This window comes from Vipera ursinii (genome assembly GCF_947247035.1).
Source record: "Vipera ursinii genome assembly, chromosome: 7".
Lineage (NCBI taxonomy): Eukaryota > Metazoa > Chordata > Lepidosauria > Squamata > Viperidae > Vipera > Vipera ursinii.
In genome coordinates, this window is record NC_139521.1 from 74,776,723 (window position 1) to 74,799,169 (window position 22,447).

The 22,447-nt window shown below is 47.1% G+C and overlaps 1 protein-coding gene across 1 annotated transcript in view; it reads right to left on the reverse strand.

Annotated features, from left to right (window-relative positions):
- SLC4A11 (solute carrier family 4 member 11) overlaps positions 1–22,447 on the reverse strand; it is a 125,929-nt gene that overhangs the window by 47,722 nt on the left and 55,760 nt on the right. The window contains exons 4-6 of the mRNA XM_083367134.1: positions 13,759–13,805; positions 7,142–7,373; positions 5,137–5,218 (exon numbers count right to left, since the gene is read on the reverse strand). Coding sequence (XP_083223260.1) covers positions 5,137–5,218; positions 7,142–7,373; positions 13,759–13,805 — 361 coding nt within the window. The remainder of the gene's footprint in view (positions 1–5,136; positions 5,219–7,141; positions 7,374–13,758; positions 13,806–22,447) is intronic.

The window sequence follows — 22,447 nt, forward strand, 5'->3', positions numbered from 1 at the left end:
CCACCTTAGCCATGAAAGCCTGCTGGGTGACTTTGGGCCTGTCCCTCTCTCAGCCCAACTCACTTCAGAGGGATGTTATTGTGGGGAAAATAGGAGGGGGAAGGAACTTTAGGTATCTTTGCCAGCCTGAGCTATTTGTAACAATAAAAGTGATATATAAAGAAGTAAATAAATAAAATGAATTAATTAAATCCTAGGAGATCTTTAGTGAGAAATGTGTGGGACTCCCAGCAGGTATGATAGCCTCACGGTATTACTGCATAGCATTTCACACCGTAGTTGAGTTATGAATTCATTGCTCCAGGCAGGGCACGTCCCCCAGCATAAGAGAAAAGCAAAAAATAAAATAAAATAAAATAACGGAAAACAGATACACCACTTAATATTACCGCAGAGCTTAGCTGAGCATTAAATCATGATGTTTTGGGCCCCTTGGAAATTTTTTAAAAAAACCTGCCCTTTTAAAACCATTGTTTGATAATGACCTGGATTATGCCGGGAAATTGAGTCCCGCTAATGTAGACGCTGCTTTCCATCCAAGCAGGAGGCATAAAATTACTTTCGAATCACTTGCAGAGATAATTCAAGGCTTCTCGGCGCATTTATGGCACACGCAGAGATGGGAAAACGTTGTCACCCAGAGACAAATGGCTTGCACAAAAGCCAAGTGGCCGTTTGCCAATTCCACGCAGAAGAGCAGAGCTTGGAAGACCTGGAGGTCTTCTAGTCCAACCCCTTTTCAAGCAGCAGGCCCCCGTATCATTCCGGGGTGGTTAGAATGGGGACCAATTTCCACCACAGCAGTTTGGAAAAGGGACTCAAGAGGGCTCCACCACTGCTCCAGAACAGGGGTCTCCAACCTGTGGGCCACGGCCGGTGGCCAGGAGGCCACGGCCCGCTACCGAGACAGGCTGGCCAGTGGGTGAAAACGGGACGCTGCACTGCAAGGCGCAAAAATGGACGAAGCACCACGGGGCATGGAAACGGGCCATCGTCACACCGCGGGATGCAAAACCTGGCCACTGCCATACTGTGGGGGCGCAAAAATGGGCCGCCACCGCACTGCAAGACACAAAAAAAGCTGTAGGGGTGACTCTGGGCCAATTACCAGGAGACGGGGAGTTTTAGTTCTGGCCTACACATGAAATCTGGCTGGGTGACTTTGGGACGATCACCTTGAGATGGTGAGTTCTACCCCCACCTTACACATGGCTGGGTGACTTTGGGCCAATCACCAGGAGACTGGGAGTTATAGTCTCACCTTAGGCATAAAGGCTGGCTGGGTGATTTGGGGCCAATCACCAGGAGACTGGGAGTTATAGTTTCACTTTAGGCATGAAAGCTAGCTGGGTGATTTGGGGCCAATCACCAGGAGCCTGGGAGTTATAATCTCACCTTAGGCATGAAAGCTGGCTGGGTGATTTGGGGCCAATCACCAGGAGACTGGGAGTTATAGTTTCACCTTAGGCATGAAAGCAGGCTGGGTGATTTGGGGCCAATCACCAGGAGACTGGGAGTTATAATCTCACTTTAGGCATGAAAGCTGGCTGGGTGATTTGGGGCCAATCACCAGGAGACTGGGAGTTATAGTTTCACCTTAGGCATGAAAGCTGGCTGGGTGATTTGGGGCCAATCACCAGGAGCCTGGGAGTTATAATCTCACTTTAGGCATGAAAGCTGGCTGGGTGATTTGGGGCCAATCACCAGGAGACTGGGAGTTATAGTTTCACCTTAGGCATGAAAGCTGGATGGGTGATTTGGGGCCAATCACCAGGAGACTGGGAGTTATAATCTCACCTTAGGCATGAAAGCTGGCTGGGTGATCTGAAGCCAATTACCAGGAGACTGGGAGTTATAGTCCTGTCTTAGGCATGAAAGTCAGCTTGGCGACCTTGGGCCAGTCACCCGCGCTCAGCCCACCACCTTATAGGGCTGTTGTGGGAGGTGAAGACACATGCAGTCTTGGGCCACTCCCCTGTTAAATAAGGACCACATCTCCTCTACTGCTCTGAAAACACTCCAATTGTCTTATTTTTTTCCCCTCAAATCGACACGCACCGGCAGAAAACCAAAAATATAGGAGAACGTCTCCGGACTACAAGTATTTCTGCTTTCTGAGCCTTTCCTACAACTCCAAGAAAACATTAGCCAGCTCCTGCCTTACTCAGTAATAAACGAATTACCCCAATCCTTACGGTAAAACGAGTTGCCTGCATTTAATTAAAGGGAACATTTGCACAATAAAAAGCATCTCTCCTATCATCAAAGCGGCAAGAGAGCGAAGAGAAGAAACTAAAGACGAAGAATCTCTTTTAGAACATGATCTTGGAGGAGTAATTTAATATTTGCATGGTTCCTTCTTTTCTTGAATTCTCAGGGTCTGGCATTTGGTTAAAAGACAAAGCAAGACTCGGGATTAAACTCCTTAGGAACTGTGGCAGGAACGTGAATTACACAGGCAGTCCTCGGCTTACGACCGGAATGGAGCCCAACCATTTCTGTCGCTAAGCAACAGCTGAGCCTTGCCCCATTTTACGACCTTTCTTGTCACTGATGTTGTTAAGTTAGTGACACGGATGTTAAGTGAAACTGGACTCCCCCGTGGACTTTGCTTGCCGGAAGGTGGCAAAAGGGAACCACGTGATGCCCAGGGACACGGCGACCGTCCTAAATAGGAGTCAGTTGCCAAGCAAATGAATTTTGATCGCGTAACCGCGGGGACGCCGCAATGGTCGTTAAGTGTGAAAAATGGTCGCAAGTCACTTTTTTGCAATGCTGTCGTTAACCCTGAAGAGTCACTCAAGAAACAGTTGTCAGTCAGGGACGACTTGTAGAGAAACAGCTCAAAAAAAAATAAAAGGTTGGAAAAGGTCCACGTGTTCATTTGGGGTAGGCAACCTTGGCTCTTTGATGACTCGTGGACTTCAACTCCCAGCTGGCTGGGGAATTCTGGGAAATTTAATTTTAATTTAATTTATTGAGATTTATATACCGCCCTTCTCCCAAAGGGACTCAGGGCGGTTTACAGGGCATAAATATAAATAACAATATAAACATTACAAACATTAAAAAACAATTAAATCAGTGCCCAAGTTAAAACAAAAATAAAACAAGCCAATAAAAACCCATGTACCCCCATCAGGCTAGACCCGCTAGTTCAAATAAATGGGTCTTCAACCCGCGACGGAAGGATCAGAGGTCTGATGTCGTCCGGAGCTCCACCGGCAGTTGGTTCCACAAAGCCGGGGCACCCACAGAGAAGGCCCTCCCCCTGGGGGCCACCAGTCGACACTCCCTGACAGGAGGCACCCTGAGGAGGCCCTCTCTGTGGGCGCGCACAGGGCGGAGGGGAGTCGAAATGAACTCCACAAGTCTGTTGCCAAGGCTGGACACCCTCCTGCTCTAAATCAGAGGCCCCCAACCTTTGGGGCACCACGGACCAGTTCCATGGAGAGAGGTTTTTCCACGGACCGGAGGGTGCGTGGTTTTGTGTGCTGCCTACATCCTGCGGATGGGGCTTTGCTCGTTTGTGCGGACCGGTTGCCGGTATGCCACGGCCCGGTACTGGTCCACGGCCCGGGGGCTGGACACCCTCCTGCTCTAAGACGTTTCGATTTAAGTTAAACTTAATTTTTTATTTTTTTGGCAGTGATCGTTCCTGGCTGCAGGTAACTTGCGTACATATGTGTCAGTTAATGCCTACGGCTTCCCAGCAGAAATTTTGCCCACACTCGTCTGGGGACTTGTTAAGCGAGGTCTTCTCGCTCGCAGCCACGAAGAAGCTAAAATTGTCTTTTCAGCCCCAAACGATCTCTACATCATTGAAACCTTCTCTGCAGAACGTGAAATGCCCACATTGCACCTGAAGCATGGGCACAGGGCTCAAAACGGGGTGTTTTGAACCCAAGAACGTTTGGGACCCCAAAGTGTACAGACGTTCCTCACCTTACCACCACAATCATAATCATAATAGTAAAGTTGGAAGGGACCTTGGAGGTCATCTAGACCAACCCCTTGCTCATGGCTGCCCAGTCTCTTCTTAAAAACTTCCAATGTTGGAGCATTCACCGCTTCTGGAGGCAGGTCGTTCCACTGGTTAATTGTTCTGAGTGTCAGGAAGTTTCTCCTTAGTTCTAGGTTGCTTCTCTCCTTGGTTAGTTTCCATCCGTTGCTTCTTGTCCTGCCTTCAGGTGCTTTGGAGAAGAGCTTGACTCCCTCTTCTTTGGGGCAGCCCCTGAGATACTGGAACACTACTATTACGGATTTATGACAATGGCAACTTTTGGGATCCTGTGATTCCCCATTTGTGACCTTCCCAGCAAAGCCAACGTGGTAAGCTGGATTCGCTTAATGACCGCAGGATTCACTTAACAAATGCAATAATTTGCTTAACAACCCTGGCCAAAAAAGGTCGTAAAATCAGGTACAATTCATTTAATGACCACTTTGCTTAGCAAAGGAATTTCGGGCCCCCACTGTAGTTGTTAAGTCAAGGACTCTGTGTCTATTGAAACCACAGCGGTCATAAGATAGATTCAAATTTCTGTTCTTTTGCATTTCTAAAGGAAGAAAATTTATTCTGTTGTTATTTTCTCCCCCACGGTACCAAAAAAAAAAGTTAAGAAGAGTATATGTAAAAGCTTTAAAAATTCAACAGCTTCCAAAGGACTTAAAAGTTGTGCATTTTTTTTCTGTGCACCATTGTTTTATTCTGTTTCTGCAGGTGCTGCTGGCATTGTGTTCCTTCCTTTTCTGTTGAAGAATAATTTTGGCTTTAAAGAACTTAATGGCTGAGCTGAAAGGGAAGCTTCTCAGATGAAAAACCGAACAAAGAAAAGGCCACAGAATTAAGAAATGTTACTTCCAGCGGTGCTTTCCACTGCCCACATAATGTTAATTGAGAGAAGGTGTTGAGAGAAATGCACAAAATGAATTTGGCAATTCAGCTACTCCTCGGCTTACGACCATAACTGACTGAGCCCAAGATTTCTGTTGCTAGACACTAGAGATAGTTATTGTTAAAAAAAAACACAATAAAATATTTTTTTAAAAAAACAAAAACAAAAAAAGATTCGTACGATACAGCCTCAGTGGCACCAAAACTTTACGGTTGAATCTTTCGGACAAAACACTTACATGATACAGAGCCACGACTGCTGATACTGGATCCCGGTGACTGTAGCCGTCACCCCCTGAATTGTGTCCGACAAAAGGTGAACTATTCGAAAGACAAAAATAATGATAATAATAATAATAATAATTTTGATTCATTTTACATATGCACTTGCCTTTAAGTTCACTCCAGGTTTGCCCGAAACCTAGCGTCTCTTGGGATATAGAAAATTTTGGTCTTCTGGTGTTTTTTGCTTGTAATCTCCATCACTGAGTAACAGAGTTGGAAGGGGCCTTGGAGGTCTTCTAGTCCAGCCCCCTGCTTGAGCAGGCGACCCTATGCCATTTCAAACAAAGGGTCGTCCAATCTCTTCTTAAAAGCCTCCAGTGATGGAGCACCCACAACTTCCGGAGGCAAGGAGTTCCACTGATTAATTATCCACTCTGTTAGGAAGTTTCTCCTTAGTTCTAGGTTGCTTCTCTCCTTGACTAGTTTCCATCCGTTGCTTCTTGTCCTGCCTTCTGGCGCTTTGGAGAATAGCTTGATTCCCTCTTCTTTGGGGCAGCCCCTCAAATATTGGAAGACCTGCCATCATGTCACCCCTGGTTCTTCTCTTCTGAACTTCTACAGAATACAGAATGACAGACTTGGAAGGGACTTTGGAGGTCTTCTAGTCCAACCCCCTACTCGAGCAGGGGACCCTAGACCAGGGGTAGGCAACCTTGGCTCTTTTATGACTCGTGGACTTCAACTCCCAGAATTCCTGAGCCAGCCACGCTGAGGGGAAAGGGAGAGGTTTGCAAGCTGAGCCATGCTGGCTCAGGAATTCTGGGAGTTGAAGTCCACGAGTCATAAAAGAGCCGAGGTTGCCTACCCCTGGTATAGGGTCTCCTACTTGAACAGGGGGTTGGACTAGAAGATCTCCAAGATCCCTTCTGACTCGGTTATTCTGAGAACAATTAACCAGAGGAAAGGCTTGTCTCCAGATATTGTGGGTGCTCCATCACTGGAGGCTTTTAAGAAGAGATTGGGCACTCTTTGCCTGAAATGGTATAGGCCAGGCGTAGGCAACCTTGGCTCTTTTATGACTCGTGGACTTCAACTCCCAGAATTCCTCAGCCAGCATGGCTCAGCTTGGAAACCTCTCCGTTTCTCCTCAGCGTGGCTGGCTCAGGAATTCTGGGAGTTGAAGTCCACAAGTCATAAAGCGGCCTAGGCCTAGGCCAGAGTTAGGCTCTTTTATGACTCGTGGACTTCAACTCCCAGAATTCCTCAGCCAGCATGGCTCAGCTTGGAAACCTCTCCCTTTCCCCTCAGCGTGGCTGGCTCAGGAATTCTGGGAGTTGAAGTCCACAAGTCATAAAGCGGCCTAGGCCTAGGCCAGAGTTAGGCTCTTTTATGACTCGTGGACTTCAACTCCCAGAATTCCTCAGCCAGCATGGCTCAGCTTGGAAACCTCTCCGTTTCTCCTCAGCGTGGCTGGCTCAGGAATTCTGGGAGTTGAAGTCCACGAGTCACAAAAGAGCCAAGGTTGCCTACCCCTGCCCTATACCATTTCAGACAAATAGTGCCCAATCTCTTTCTTAAAAATTTCCAACGCTGGAGCACCCACAACTTCTGGAGGCGAGTCGTTCCACTGATTAATTGTTTTTCCCCTTGATGAGTTTCCACCTATTGCTTCTTGTTCTGCCTTCAGGGGCTTTGGAGAATAGGTTTACTCCCTCCTCTTTTAAGATTTTTCAAAAAGAGACCGGACAATCATTTGACCGGTCTCATGATTTGCACGTGGGGTTGGACTAGAAGACCTTCAAGGCCCCTTCCACCCCTAGGGTTCTATTTTCTATATTCTATGTAAATGAAGGCGCAGAGGAATCCCAGGATCAAATGTAGGCATTTTTCCAACATTAGAGATGGAGAATGAGTCTACCTACCACGGATTGGGAAGGAGGTACCCAGAACCTCAACGTCCTACGGAAAAAAACCCACCCAATTTTTCCCAGCCTAGAGAAACGAGAAGGAACTGTATACCATTCCCCTCTCTGGGAGTCCCCGAATCGGTGAATAAAGTGCTCATAATTTTGTCAAAGTTGCAGCTCGGCTCCAAGTTGTCGGAGTCTTCGGCGAAGTGTTTTAACATCTCCCGCAAAACGTCGTCCAGTGACGTGGCCGTCTCGTCCAGAATGATGCTCGCTCGGGCCAGGAAGCCGTCGAGATCACGGTGGGCTCTGACCTCCTCCTCAAAATTCTTTAATTTTAGGTACTGCGAGGAAAAAACAAACAAACACACAGAACCAGGGGATGGCGTTGGTGTCTTACACAAGCCACAGCTCTGGAAAAACACAACACCTCGTCACCTGGGGTGAGTAGAAGCAGAGGGATAATCAATTCATTTTACGGAATTTATGTTCCGCTCATTTCACTACCAAGCGGCAATTTATTTATTTGAAAATTTGACTGGCTGCCCATCTTACTGTAAGGTAATTCTGGGTGGCCTATAGAAAGGTACCTACGTTCAGACATGAATCAAATGAAAGCCAAAGGTTAAAATCAAAGAGAGGCTTAGGTTGTTCTCAATTTACAACCGCAATTTAGGACTGGCATCTCCTGGTTACAGTCGTGAAGTGGTCCCGACCAGACTTTTATGATATGGCGAGCATTATTATTTGCATATGCTGCATATAGAGCCAGCATTATTGGCATATTGCCCCCGGCAATCTGGGTCCTCATTTTACTGACCTCGGAAGGATGGAAAACTGAATCAACCTTGAACCTCATCAGGATCAAACTACTGACAGTGGGCTGAGTTTGCCAGCAATATTGCATTCTCACTACTGTGCCACAATGGCAATAGAATAGAACAGAACAGAAATAAGAATAGAATTAGGATAGGATAGGATAGGATAGGATAGGATAGGATAGGATAGGATAGGATAGGATAGGATAGGATGGGATGGGATGGGATGGGATGGGATGGGATGGGATGGGATGGGATGGGACAGAATAGATGGAATAGAATAAGGATGGGATGGGATGGGATGGGATGGGATGGGATGGGATGGGATGGGATGGGATGGGATGGGATGGAATAGAATAGAATAGAATAGAATAGAATAGAATAGAATAGAATAGAATAGAATAGAATAGAATAGAATAGAATAGAATAGAATAGAATAGAATAGAATAGAATAGAATAGAATAGAATAGAATAGAATAGGGAAAGGACAGGACAGGACAGGACAGGATGGGATAGAACAGAATAGCATTTAGACTTATATAGTACTTCACTGTGCTGTACAGCCCTCTCTAAGCGGTTTACAGAGTCAGCCTCTTGCCCCCAACAATCTGGGTCTTCATTTTACCAACCTCGGAAGGATGGAAGGCTGAGTCAAAATTGAGCCAGTCAGGATCGAACTGCTGGCAGTGGGCAGTGAATTAGCCTGCACTATTGCATTCTCACCCCTGTAACATTTGGGCACATGTCATAAACCCCTTCATTCGGCGCTGTTGTAATTTCGAATGAACAAATGGCCGTTAAGTCGAGGATTTTCCTGTATGACAACATAAAGGTAGTCCTCACTTAAGGACCGGTCACTTCATGACCCATCAAATTTGAAACGGCCTTGGAGAGGATGCATTACAGGCTATCAAGCACTTCCAACTCTGATTAAATGACACACCGCCCTACCCCGTGGGTCAGGTGGCCGCATTTTGGCTACTTGGAAACCAGCTTGCATTTGCGACCATTTGCAGATCCCGGGCTCGTGACTGATCACGATTTGTGACGTTTCCCCCACCTTTTTTTTAGCAGAAAGCAGGAAAAAAAACGCCCAACCGAAATGGTGGATTTGCTCGGCACCCAGGTGGTTTGATTAACAGTCCTGCGGTTCATTTTACAACAGCCACAAAAATGGTCACCAAAATCGAGTTCAGCTCACGAATTCTGCCCCAATTTCCCGCCGCTAAGCGAGACAGTTGTTAAGTGAGCTTTGCCCCATTTTACGACCGTTCCTGCCCCGGTTGCTAAGGGAGTCCCTTGTAACGGTTACGTTAGCAACACGGCCGTTAAGCGAGTCGCTGCCGCTGGCAAGTCAGCAAGACGGTCGTTGAGCGGCTCGGCCGGTCAGAAGGTCGCCAAAGGGAATCGCGTGACCGCCCCCTCCTCCCCCGGGGGGACACTGCGCCCGTCGTAAATACGAGTCGGCGGCCAAGGGTCTGAATTTTGACCACGTGACCCTGAGGAGGCTGCGACGGATCGAAAAACGGACATCGGTCGCTTATTTTTTTTTCCCCAGGGCCGCTGTGACTTCGAACGGTCACTAAACAAAAAGGACGTAAGCCGAGGACCTCCTGTGTAGAAATGCAGAGATGAGATGGCGCTGGCTGCACTTTGAAGCCTTCGGGGGGAAGGAAAACTGGTTACGCTGAGGATTCGTAAGAGACGGGCCCTTCAGACAACTGATGAGAGTATTTCTGAGGTGGCCATTTTCCTTTCCGTGACCGTTACCCCCTGTGCAGCTGCCATGCTGCAGGCCAGCCAGAAACGTTCATTTTGTAGTAACACTGGATGGATGTGCCCTCCTTCCTTTTTCCTTTCCTTTCCTCCCTTCTCTCCTTCCTTTCCTTCCTTCTCTATCCTTCCTTTTTCCTTTCCTTTCCTCCCTTTTCTACCTTCCTTCCTTCCTTCCTTCGTTTTCTACTTTCTCTATCCTTCCTTTTTCCTTTCCTTTCCTCCCTTCTCTCCTTCCTTTCCTTCCTTCTCTATCCTTCCTTTTTCCTTTCCTTTCCTCCCTTTTCCACCTTCCTTCCTTCCTTCCTTACCTTTTCTTCCTTCTTCCTTCCTTCCTTTTCCACCTTCTCTATCCTTCCTTTCTTTCCTTTCCTCCCTTTTCTACCTTCCTTCCTTTTCTTCCTTCTTTCCTTCCTTCGTTTTCTACTTTCTCTATCCTTCCTTTTTCCTTTCCTTTCCTCCCTTTTCTACCTTCCTTCCTTCCTTTTCTACTTTCCTTCCTTCCTTACCTTTTCTTCCTTCTTCCTTCCTTCCTTTTCCACCTTCTCTATCCTTCCTTTTTTCTTTCCTTTCCTCCCTTTTCTACCTTCTTTTCTTCCTTCTTTCCTTCCTTCGTTTTCTACTTTCTCTATCCTTCCTTTTTTCTTTCCTTTCCTCCCTTTTTTACCTTCCTTCCTTCCTTCCTTCCTTTCCTCCCTCCCTTCCTTCCTTTCCTCCCTTCTTTCCTTCCTTTTCTACCTTCCTTCCTTCCTTTCCTTTCCTCCCTTCTTTCCTTACTTTTCTACCTTCCTTCCTTCCTTTCCTTTCCTCCCTTCTTTCCTTCCTTTTCTACTTTCTCTATCCTTCCTTTTCCTTTCCTTTCCTCCCTTCCTTTCCTCCCTTTCCTCCCTTTTTAGAACTGACCTTAATCATCTTTGCAAAACAACGTCGAGACCAATAAAACCGCCCGCCGGGATTGACGCCTGCTTCCTTCCCCACCCGACGTTGACGGACCTCCTCCTCAAAAGAGGTGAATTATTACAAGGATTATTTGGCACGTCCCTGGGGGGGGCGCGGACGGAAAAGCCCCAGCGATGTCAGCAGTCAGCAAGCCCATCAAAGGCTCAGCTGCAGCGAACGGCCCAAATGCCAACGAGGTTAAACGCTTTGCGAAAAGTCCTCTTTCGTCCGTCCGATGGGAAAACTGGCAGCGGGGGTTGGCGCAGCAGGAAATGGGGCTTTCCTTCGCAATCATTTTATAGTCCTCCACGCGCTACTCAAATTCGGCCGAGGGGACAGTTGTGACGGCAGCTATAGGACAGAAACTCATAAATGAGAGCTCAGCAGGATGCGGGTTCGAAAGATTTGATTAAAGGATATGGGGCATTAACGTTTAATGGCACAGTGGGGTGTCCTGCTCTTCGTACGACGTTGCTCTTGACTTGCCAAATCTGGGACCTTGCCGACGGACGAGGGTTTAATGCCTGCATGCCGTGCACGGGGCAAACATTTCGAGCGAGGAAAGCTTGGGAGGGTCTTTCCGATTTTGAGTGTTTTCTACTTAAAAATCAACCCTTGAGCTATTCTCAGTCATGGCTGTCATGGCTGTCACAAAGGTGCTTTTTTTCAGGAGGCAACTGGGCTTTCTTGTTTTTCCTTTGAAGACGTTTCGCTTCTCCTCCAAGAAGCTTCTTCAGCTCTGACTGGATGGTGGGGGAGGGAAGGATTTGTACTCCTTGCAGACTGCTGGTCATTTGCCTCCTTTTAGAGAGTGGCCTCAATGACTCTCTAAAAGAAGGCAAATGACCGGCTGTCTGCAAGGGAGTATAAATCTTTCCCTTCCCCACCATCCAGTCAGAGCTGAAGAAGCTTCTTGGATGAGAAGGGAAACGTCTTCAAAGAAATACAAAGAAAGTCCAGTTGCCTCCGGAAACAAACAGCTTTGAGACGACCTTGAGCTATTTCCTCCTTGTGTGTGTGACATCTGATTTTTCATAACAATTATGATGTCTCGTTTGTCGTAACAATTATGTCGCAACAGTTTCTGACCGGGGTGGCCACCACACAGATTCTGGCAGAAGGTCCTACTGTAAGGAGAAACATCTCACAGAACATCTATAATCCAGGAATTTTCCAGATGGGTGGACGACAATCAGCAAACAACTTTGTTGTTGTTGTTAGTTGTGAAGCCGTGTCCAACCCCTCGCGACCCCATGGACAACGTTCCTCCAGGCCTTCCTGTCCTCCACCATCTTCTGGAGTCCATTGAAGCTCACGCCTCCTGCTTCAGTGACTCCATCCAGCCACCTCCTTCTCTGTCGTCCCCTTCTTCTCTTGCCCTCAACCTTTCCCAGCATTAGGCTCTTCTCCAGTGAGTCCTTCCTTCTCATTAGGTGGCCAAAGGATTTGAGTTTTAGCTTCAGGATCTGGCCTTCTAAAGAGCAGTCAGGGTTGATCTCCTCTAGGACTGACCGGTTTGATCGCCTTGCAGTCCAAGGGACTCGCAGGAGTCTTCTCCAGCACCATAGTCCAAAGGCCTCAATTCTTTGGCGCTCAGCCTTTCTTATGGTCCAACTTTGACAGCCATACATTGCAACTGGGAAGACCGTGGCCTTCACTATGCGCACTTTTGTTGGCAGGGGTGACGTCTCTGCTTTTTAGCGTGCTGTCTAGATTTGCCATGGCTTTCCTCCCCAGGAGCAAGCGTCTTTTAATTTCTTGGCTACAGTCCCCATCTGCGGTGATCTTGGAGCCCAGGAAAATAAAATCTGTCACTACCTCCATTTCTTCCCCATCTATTTGCCAGGAATTGCAAACAACTTAGAAATACTCTTAAGATTTGTTCTCACAAAAGTGCAGAAGACCGTATGCAGGTAGTCCTTACTACTGAGCCCCAAATTCCTGTCGCTAAGCAAGACAGTTGTTAAGTGGGTTTTGCCCCATTTTATGACCTTTCTTGCCACAACTGCTAAGCAAATCACTACAACTGTGGTTAGTAACAAGGTTTATTAAGTGACTCTGGCTTCCCTACGGACGTTGCTTGTCGCAAAAGGGGATCACATGACCCAGGGACACTGCAGCCGTCATAAATGTGAGTCAACTGACAAGTATCCGAATTTTGATCATGTGACCATGAGGATGCCACCAAGGGGAGTGAACAATGGTGGCAAATCACTTTTTTCCAATGCTGTTGTAATTCTGAACAGTCACTAAGTGAACTGTTGTATAGTCAGACCCCACCATTTCCAGAGAGGCACAACATTAATTTTCAAAAAGTGGCCGTGTTTGTAAGCCAATCGGATGCCATCCAAATGTGCAATCGAATTATCTCAGCTGAAATGAAAGCTGGTTCTCATTTCATCCAGGTAGTTCCAGAATAGGCCATAATATTTTTGTGTGTGTATGTATGTATGTATGTGTATGTATGTATATGTATATGTATATGTATGTATATGTATATATACATATATATATACACACACACACACACATACACACAGACACATATGGCTGGTGCTCATCTCCGTTTCATAGCCGAAGAGCCAGCGTTTGTCCGAGGATGTCTCCATGGTCATGTGACCGGCATGAGTAGACGCCAAAGGCGCACGGAACGCTGTTACCTTCCCACCGGAGTGGTCCCTATTTTTCTACTTGCATTTTTACATGCTTTCGAACTGCTAGGTTGGCAGAAGCTGGGATGAGTAACAGGTGCTCGCTCTGCTACGCGGCACTCGGGATTTGACCTGCCAAACTGCCGACCTTCTGATCGACAGGCTCAGCGTCCTAATCCACTGAGCCACTGCGTCCCTAACATATATATTATAACATAACATATATATAACATATATATATATATATATATATATATATATATATATATAGAGAGAGAGAGAGAGAGAGAGAGAGAGAGAGAGAGAGAGAGAGAGAGAGAAGAGAGAGAGAGAGAGAGAGAGAGAGAGAGAGAGAGAGAGAGAGAGAGAGAGAGATATCGGAGGCTGAAATAAAAAGTTAACTGAGGACCAGAAAAACTGATTCCAAATCCAAGGACCACAACTGAGAAAACATGAGGTTTATGCCCACATTTTTGGAAATATTATATATATTTTATGAAACCGAACAAACTGAGAGAGAACGATAATTAAAGTGGAATTGTACCTACTTTTCTTGATGTGTGCAATAAAACGCACCCAGAGCCATCGCTTTCTGCTAAAAAAAACAAGAGAAAAGTTATTATTTATTTGCTGGTGGATTGATTGATTTGATTAACCGATTGATTGAACTGTTGGCAGATGTTCATTTGGGACAGCTTTGTGCTCAAGCTGGCCTATGCAGGCAGTCCTCGACTTATGGCCACACACACACACACACAGACATACATATTTCTTAAGTAGCGTAGAGAAATTCAATAGAGATACAATTAATTAGTATTGCCGTAAGGAGAAATCTAGGTCACGTTTGAAAACAAAGCCTGAATTGAGGGAAAAAAATACATTATTTGACAAAAAGACTCAGAGGAGCCTTCAGAAGGCAGATTTTTTTGCTATAAATTTCCATAAAGGCAGTCCTCGACTTACAACAGATCATTTAGTGACCGTTCAAAGTTATAATGGCCCTGAAAAAAGTGACTTAGATCATTTTTAACACTTAACGACCACTGCAGCATCCCCATGGTCACGAAATCAAAATTCGGTCACTTGGCCACTGACTCATATTTGTGACGGACACAGTGTCCTGGGGTCACGTGATCCGCTTTTGCGACTTTCTTACAAGCAAAGTCAGTGTGGAAGACAGATTCGCTTCACAACCGTGTAACTCACTGAACAACTGCAGTGATTCACTTAATGATCGGGGCAAGAAAGGTCGTAAAACGGGGCAAAACTCGCTTAATAACAGTCCCGCTCAGCAACTGAAATTTTGGAGTCAATTGTGGTCGCGAGTTGAGAACTATCTGAATTCCCAAAGTGAAGCCGGTTTTTTAAAAAAATTTCCTAACGGATGAAAATATTTGGATCTGAGGTAAAAGTTTGATCAGATCACTATGCCTTTTAACAAACCACATGCCAATCAGCAAGATGCAGGCAGTCCTCAATTTACGACCACAAACTGAGCCCCAAATTTTCTATGGCCAAGCGAGACGGCTGTTAAGTGAGTTTTGCCCCGTTTTACGACTTTGCTGGCCACAGCTGCAAGGTGACTCGCTGCAGTTTTTAAGTCAGTAACATGGTTGTTAAGTGAATCTGGCTTCCCCGTTGACTTTGCCGTTAAATGAGACAGTTGTTAAGTGAGTTTTGCCCCATTTTATGACCTTTCTGGCCACAGCCATTAAGTGAATCACTGCAGTTGTTAAGCTACTTACACAGTTGCTAAATGAATCTGGCTCCCCCCCCCCCCGCCATTGACTATGCTTGTCAGAAAGTCGCAAAAGGGGATCATGTGATTCCTAGGACGCTGCAACTGACATAAGTGCGAGTCAGTTGCCAAGTGTCCATTTGTTAAGTGAGTTTTGCCCCATTTTACTATGTTTCTGGCCACAGCTGTCAGTTGCCAAGCGTCCAAATTTTGATCCTCATTGCTCAGGGTGAAAAATGGTCATAAAGTCACTTTTTTCCGGCCATTTTAAGTTTGAACCGTCACTAAACGGACGGTTGTAAGTCAAGGACTACCTACAGTAGGGCTAGATGGCAAACAGAGCCCTTTTTGCCACACAACTCCCCTTTATATTTATATTTTAATCAGCTCTTCCGATCTACAAGAATAGCCACACGGAGCTGGAACTGAAATAAATTTGGAATGCAAACGGCCTAAAGTTGTTTTTCTGTTCTATTTCAGACCTGCTGAGATTATTTCATCATTATTCCTTAAGGATTTTTTTTTTGTTTATTCGGCATCTCCAGAGATGAAATGAATTAATTTCAGGGTTGGGTGGTGTGTTTTTTTTTTTTTAAATTCCAGAGTGGTGGGCAGAAAGGAAAATGAGAGTAAATATTTCCAACTGGCTAATTCCCCCGCCATGCCAGCAGATCAGCTGGAGGGCTCCCATCATCCCTGGCTGAGGAGGACGGATGGGATCATCACCCTGGCTGAGGATGATGGAGGGGATAACACTGCACATCTGGAGGCCCATCGGACAATGCTCCGTTTTCCCCAGCTTGACCCTAAACTTTCAGCACTATGGAAATGGGGGGAACAGAGGCGGTTCCCGCCCACAATTTATGTTCTTAAGTGAGACATTTGTGAAGTGATTTTTGCCCCATTTTACGACCATGCTTGCTTGCAGCGACTCGCTGCAGTTGTTAACTCAGTCACACAGTGCTTAAGTGAACCTGGCGTCCCCCCCGTTGACTTTGCTCGTCAGAACGTCGCAAAAAGGAGATGCGTGACCCCGGGGACGCTGCGACCGTCATAAATACGAGTCAGTTGCTAAGCGTCTTGAATTTGGATCGCGTGATTGTGGGGATGCTTCAGCGGTCGTTAAGTGTGGACAAACGGCCCTAAGTCACCTCTTTCATTGCCCTTGCAACCTTCGAACGGTCGCTAAACAAACGGATGTAACTCGAGGACTATCCAAATTCAGATGCGCGACAATTCATCCATACTGTATTTATGATGACTGCCGAGGGGCCAAATCCAGCGGATCCCTCTTCCATTCCTGAGGAAATGTTGCAACCTTCGAACGGTCACTAAACAAACGGATGTAAGTCGAGGACTATCCAAATTCAGACGCGCGACAATTCATCCGTACTGTATTTATGACGACTGCCGAGGGGCCAAATCCAGCGGATCCCTCTTCCATTCCTGAGGAAATGTTGCAACCTTCGAACGGTCACTAAACAAACAGATGTAAGTCGAGGACTATCCAAATTCGGACGTGCGACAATCCATTCGTACTGTATTTATGACGACTGCCGAAGGGCCAAATCCAGGGCATCCATCTTCCCCTCCTGATAAAAAAGGCCCTTAAGCGGCCGGCCTATCGGCTTTCTAAAATAAGAATTTTTATCAGAGGGGGCTTTGCACGGGATTAGGGTATTGTGCCCGGCGATAGAAAAAAATGGAATTAAATTAAATTTTTAAAAAAGCCGGTGGCCTTAATGAAAGGAAACGCACCCATTGTGTTGTGCATTCACTCTCCGAACGCTCGATTCCTTTGCCTGGAAGGAATTTGCCGGCGCCACCCTACCAATTATTTATTATAGGAGCCAAATCCTATTCCCTTCGCCTCCTCCTCTTCCCCCCCCACTCCTACTGGGATTTGGAAACTATTCAACCGGTCAAGCCGCCGGGCAGGCTCCGTGTGTGTGCCTGCGTGCGTCTTGGGAGTCTTTCAGGAAACCCTCGACTCCGAATCTGGGGACAACCTATTGTGCGATAAAAGGTGGGACCAGATCCATCCATTGGCGTTTGGTGTCTGCCTGCCCAAGGGCCGGTCCTGCCCCATTATTACAGCTAACAAAAGCCGCTTCCTGCTCTGCAAATAGATTTTTTATTTTATTATTTTATTTAAGCCAAGCGGGAAGAAACTTGGACCCAAAAAAAAGAGAGAGATTTATTTATTTATTTGCTTTTTTTTTTAATACTCGTTTTTGACCTGGACAAATTGTTTTTTTTTTTTAGCCTCTGTGAAATTCAGTCTTCGGCCCAGAAAGGCTTTTCGCGAGAAAACAGAACCGTTAGCGAAAGAAGAGCGGTGGAAAGAGACGCTGGTTAAAAAGTCCCGCTGGTTAGAAGGCGGCGGAGGGGGGTGGGTGGGGTCCTGAACCTTATAACAGTTCATTTAGCGACCGTTCGAAGTTACGACATGGCTGGGAAAAAGGGACTTGGGACCGTTTTCCCACACTTACGGCCGTTGCAGCGTTCCCCCTAGGGCAGGGGTCGGCAACCTTGGCTATTTTATGACTCACGGACTTCAACTCCCAGAATTCCCGAGCCAGCTGGCTCGGGAATTCTGGGAGTTGAAGTCCGCGAGTCATAAAAGAGCCAAGGTTGCCGACCCCTGCCCTAGGGACACATGATCAAAAATTGGGCACTTGGCAAATGACTCATATTTATGACGGTTTGCAGTGTCCCAAGGGGGGCGGCACAGGTTCCCTTTTTGCGACCATCTGACAAGCAAAGTCAATGGGGGAAGCCGGATTGCAAGGATTCACTTAACAGCTGGTGATTGGTCCAAAGTCACCCAGCCAGCTTTCATGCCTAAGGTAGGACTAGAACTCACCCTCTCCTGGTGATTGGACCAGGGTCACCCAGCTGGCTTTCATGCCTAAGGCAGGACTAGAACTCACCCTCTCCTAGTGATTGGTCCAAAGTCACCCAGCCAGCTTTCATGCCTAAGGTAGGACTAGAACTCACCCTCTCCTAGTGATTGGTCCAAAGTCACCCAGCCGGCTTTCATGCCTAAGGCAGGACTAGAACTCACCCTCTCCTAGTGATTGGTCCAAAGTCACCCAGCCGGCTTTCATGCCTAAGGTGGGACTAGAACTCACCCTCTCCTGGTGATTGGACCAGGGTCACCCAGCTGGCTTTCATGCCTAAGGCGGGACTAGAACTCATCCTCTCCTGGTGATTGGTCCAGAGTCACCCAGTTGACTTTCATGCCTAAAGCGGGACTAGAACTCACTCTCTCCTGATGATTGGACCAGAGTCACCCAGCCGGCTTTCATGCCTAAGGTGGGACTAGAACTCACCCTCTCCTGGTGATTGGACCAGAGTCACCCAGCCGGCTTTCATGCCTAAGGCAGGACTAGAACTCACCATCTCCTGGTGATTGGCCCAAAGTCACCCAGCTGGCTTTCATGCCTAAAGCGGGACTAGAACTCACTCTCTCCTGGTGATTGGACCAGAGTCACCCAGCTGGCTTTCATGCCTAAAGCGGGACTAGAACTCACCCTCTCCTGGTGATTGGCCCAGAGTCACCCAATTGACTTTCATGCCTAAGGCAGGACTAGAACTCACTTTCTCCTTGTGATTGGCCTAGTCACCCAGGTGGCTTTCATGCCTAAGGAGGGAGTAGAACTCACCCTCTCGTGGTGATTGGCCCAAAGTCACCCAGCTGGCTTTTGGACTTAAAAGACAGGACTAGAACTCACCATCTCCTAGTGATTGGCCCAAAGTCACCCAGCTGGTTTTTGGACTTAAGGCACAACTAGAACTCACTCTCTCCTGGTGATTGGTCCAAAGTCACCCAGCCAGCTTTCATGCCTAAGGCAGTACTAGAACTCACCATCTCCTGCCTTCTGGGCCAGCACCTTAACATTTTTGCACCATCTACCCAGAGATTTTCCTAACCTTATCAAGGCAATTAGTAAACTGAATTTTGGAAGGACCTTTTACATACACCACCTGCATTCCAGAAAGCAAACCCCTTCTCTGGCTTTACTAACCAGAGATAACAACAAGAGCTTTAAGAGAGCTTTACAACTGAGGGAAAAAAAATCTGCTTGGTGGTATTTTCTGCAACTCTCCCAGCTCAGCGTCTGGTAGGAAGCCGAGAGGAATAAATCAGTCCTTTGAACGCCCGGCAACATCTTTGCCACGAGTTTTAATTTCAACGTGGATGCTACCAGTAGCAACTGGGCTTGTGTTTAAAAACTGTGGTTTCTAGCAACACCACAGAGGTCCCTGGGCCCACGCAGGCCCGCAGGAATTGCCGCCTTGTTTTTGACCAAGCGCTTCGCTCAACTCGCAAAACCTAGTAGTAATTAGCGAGTGCGGTAATTACAGAGCAACTCCGTCGCAATTACTAAAGATATCTCTGTGGAAGAAGGAGAAAAGATGATCAGACACGCCGAAGGAGGAACAGAAGGCATAAATCCCGGAAGAATTTATTCTCAACCAGGTTCGACTTGATGCTCAGCGTCTTCCCTTGTAAATACCGGGGCGAGAATTTACACCCGACGCCAAAGATATTAAACCAATAGCTGCTTTCTGTGAAACCCTGGTATAAATTCAACTGTTGGATCGTGAGAACAGCAGCCTGGAGGAGCAGCGCTTAGCCTAACTTGACTGGGGTTTTGCGTTTCGGAGTTGTTGTTGTTTTGTTTGGAAAAAAAATGAAGCCTGCTTTAAGTACAGATAGTCCTCGACTTACAACAGTTGGTCTACTGACTGTCCAAAGTTACACGGGCACTGAAAAAAGTGGCTCGGGGCTACTTTTTCACGCTTACGGCCGCGGCAGCATCCCGCACGGTCACATGGTCAAAACTGAGAGGCTTGGCAACTGGCGTGTAGTTAGGACGGTTGCAGCATCCTGGGGTCGCGCGATCAGTGTTTTGCGACTTTCTGACGAGCAAAGTCGTCGGGGAAGTCAGATTCGCTTAACAATGGTGTTACTGTCTGAACAGCTGCAGGGGTTCCAATTGTGGCATGAAAGGTCCCAAAATGGTGCGTTCCTGGGCAACAGGAACAGGGACTTCGCCTCCAATTTTTTTTTATTTTTTTATTATTTTTATTGGGGTTTTTTACTATGTATCAATTGTATTTTAATCGGGCATGCATTTAATTATCTTTTAGTTTTTGTAAATTTCTGTGTTTTATTCTTGCCCTGTACACTGCCCTGAGTCCTCCGGGAGAAGGGCGGTATAGAAATATTAATAAATTAAATTAAATTTATCACCTTCGTTGCTCTTGTATCGCGTGCTTCCACCTCCTCATGTGGCGTTCCTGGTTTTTCTCCCCCCCTGCTCCCCCCCCCAGGCTTGTCTAGCAAACTGGCAACTTCGGAATGGCTGCCAGGTGGGGTAAACAATTTATTTGCAGCAAGGGGCGAGATTTCAAAACCTCATTAATGGGGATGGGACTTTCAAGACCAAACACACACACACACACACACACACACACACACACACACACACACACCAAATGGGGCTGACCCCACCGGGTGTGTTTAAGTGCTTCCAGACCCCCCCCCCCCCGAGACAGGAAATGATCAAATTAAAGAGTTTTTAAGTGGGGTAAAAAACATCCATTGTAAACCGGCATGTTGTACCTGGGCCAACTGCTCCGAGGCTTTGGATTACAACACCCATCATTGCAAACCATCTCCTCCTCCTCCTCCTCTTCCTCCCCCCTCCCCATGAAGCTGAGCTTCTTGGAAACCATGGGGTTTAAATACATCATGCATCTGGAAGGCATTAAAATCCTAGCTTAAGGCATAGAGAGGGATTTGACACGGGTTCCCACCACAGCCAAATTCCGAGAGCGACTCGGGCGATTAACCAGGAAATTTCAAATCAAAGAATCCGGTGCGTCGCTGGGACGACCATCTACGCATCTACTGAAGGTAGTCCTCGTTTAGTGACCGTGAGAAGTTACAACGGCACTGCAGACAGTTTACTTATGACCGTTTTCACACTGACGACCGTGGCGCAATATTGGATTATGGTGAGGTTTGAATACAGGGAGTCCTTGACATATAACAGTCCGTTCACTGACCGTCTGAAATTACAACGGCGCTGGAAAAAGTGACTTATGACCATTTTACACACGATGGTTGCAGAGGTCCCTGCAGTCACATGATCAAAATTCGGACACTTGGCAACCGACTCGTTTTTATGACGGTTGCAGTGTCCCCGGGGTCACACGGCTCCCCCCTTTTTGCAACCTCCTGAGTAGCAAACTCAGTGGGGAAGTCAAGTTTCACTTAATGACCCTGTTACTAAGTTAACGGCAAGGATTCACGTAACAATCGGGGCAAAAAAGCGGGGCAAGACTCACTTGGACCATTGTCTCGCTTAGCGACAGAGATTTTTGGGGCTGAATTGTGGTTGTACCTTGAGGACTACCTGCGTGCTGGCCAGTTGAAAATGCAATGCATCAACAACTCTACTGTACTCGTCGTATCACTGAATGTACCAACCCAGAGCTGGGGGGGGGGGGGGGGGAAATTCCAGAGAATGAATTTTGAGGATGGTGGAGATCCATAGACGTAAGAAGGACCCGCCTTCCGCAATCCGGTGTCTTCTAGAACTGTTAGGTCACAATTTCCATCATCCCCAACCAGCATCTGACCACTTTTCCCCTTCCAGGTAGGAGTTAGGGTAGAGCTCTGATGGAGGAGGCTACCCTAAGACTTCCACCAAGCCCACAACGTCTCCTACACTAGATGGAGTAACTAGGCCAGGGGTAGGCCACCTTGGCTTTTTTATGACTCGTGGACTTCAACTCCCAGAATTCCTGAGCCAGCATGGCTCAGCTTGGAAACCTCTCCCTTTCCCCCTAGCATGGCTGGCTCAGGAATTCTGGGAGTTGAAGTCCACGAGTCATAAAGTGGCCTAGGCCAGGAGTAGGCAACCTTGGCTCTTTTATGACTTGTGGACTTCAACTCCCAGAATTCCTGAGCCAGCATGGCTCAGCTTGGAAACCTCTTCCTTTCCCCCTAGCATGGCTGGCTCAGGAATTCTGGGAGTTGAAGTCCACGAGTCATAAAGTGGCCTAGGCCAGGAGTAGGCAACCTTGGCTCTTTTATGACTTGTGGACTTCAACTCCCAGAATTCCTGAGCCAGCATGGCTCAGCTTGGAAACCTCTTCCTTTCCCCCTAGCATGGCTGGCTCAGGAATTCTGGGAGTTGAAGTTCACGAGTCATAAAGCGGCCTAGGCCAGGAGTAGGCAACCTTGGCTCTTTTATGACTTGTGGACTTCAACTTCCAGAATTCCTGAGCCAGCACGGCTCAGCTTGGAAACCTCTTCCTTTCCCCTCAGCGTGGCTGGCTCAGGAATTCTGGGAGTTGAAGTCCGGGAGTCATAAAACGGCCTAGGCCTAGGCCACGGGTAGGCAACCTTGGCTCTTTTATGGTGGACTTCAACTCCCAGAATTCCTGAGCCAGCACGGCTCAGCTTGGAAACCTCTCCC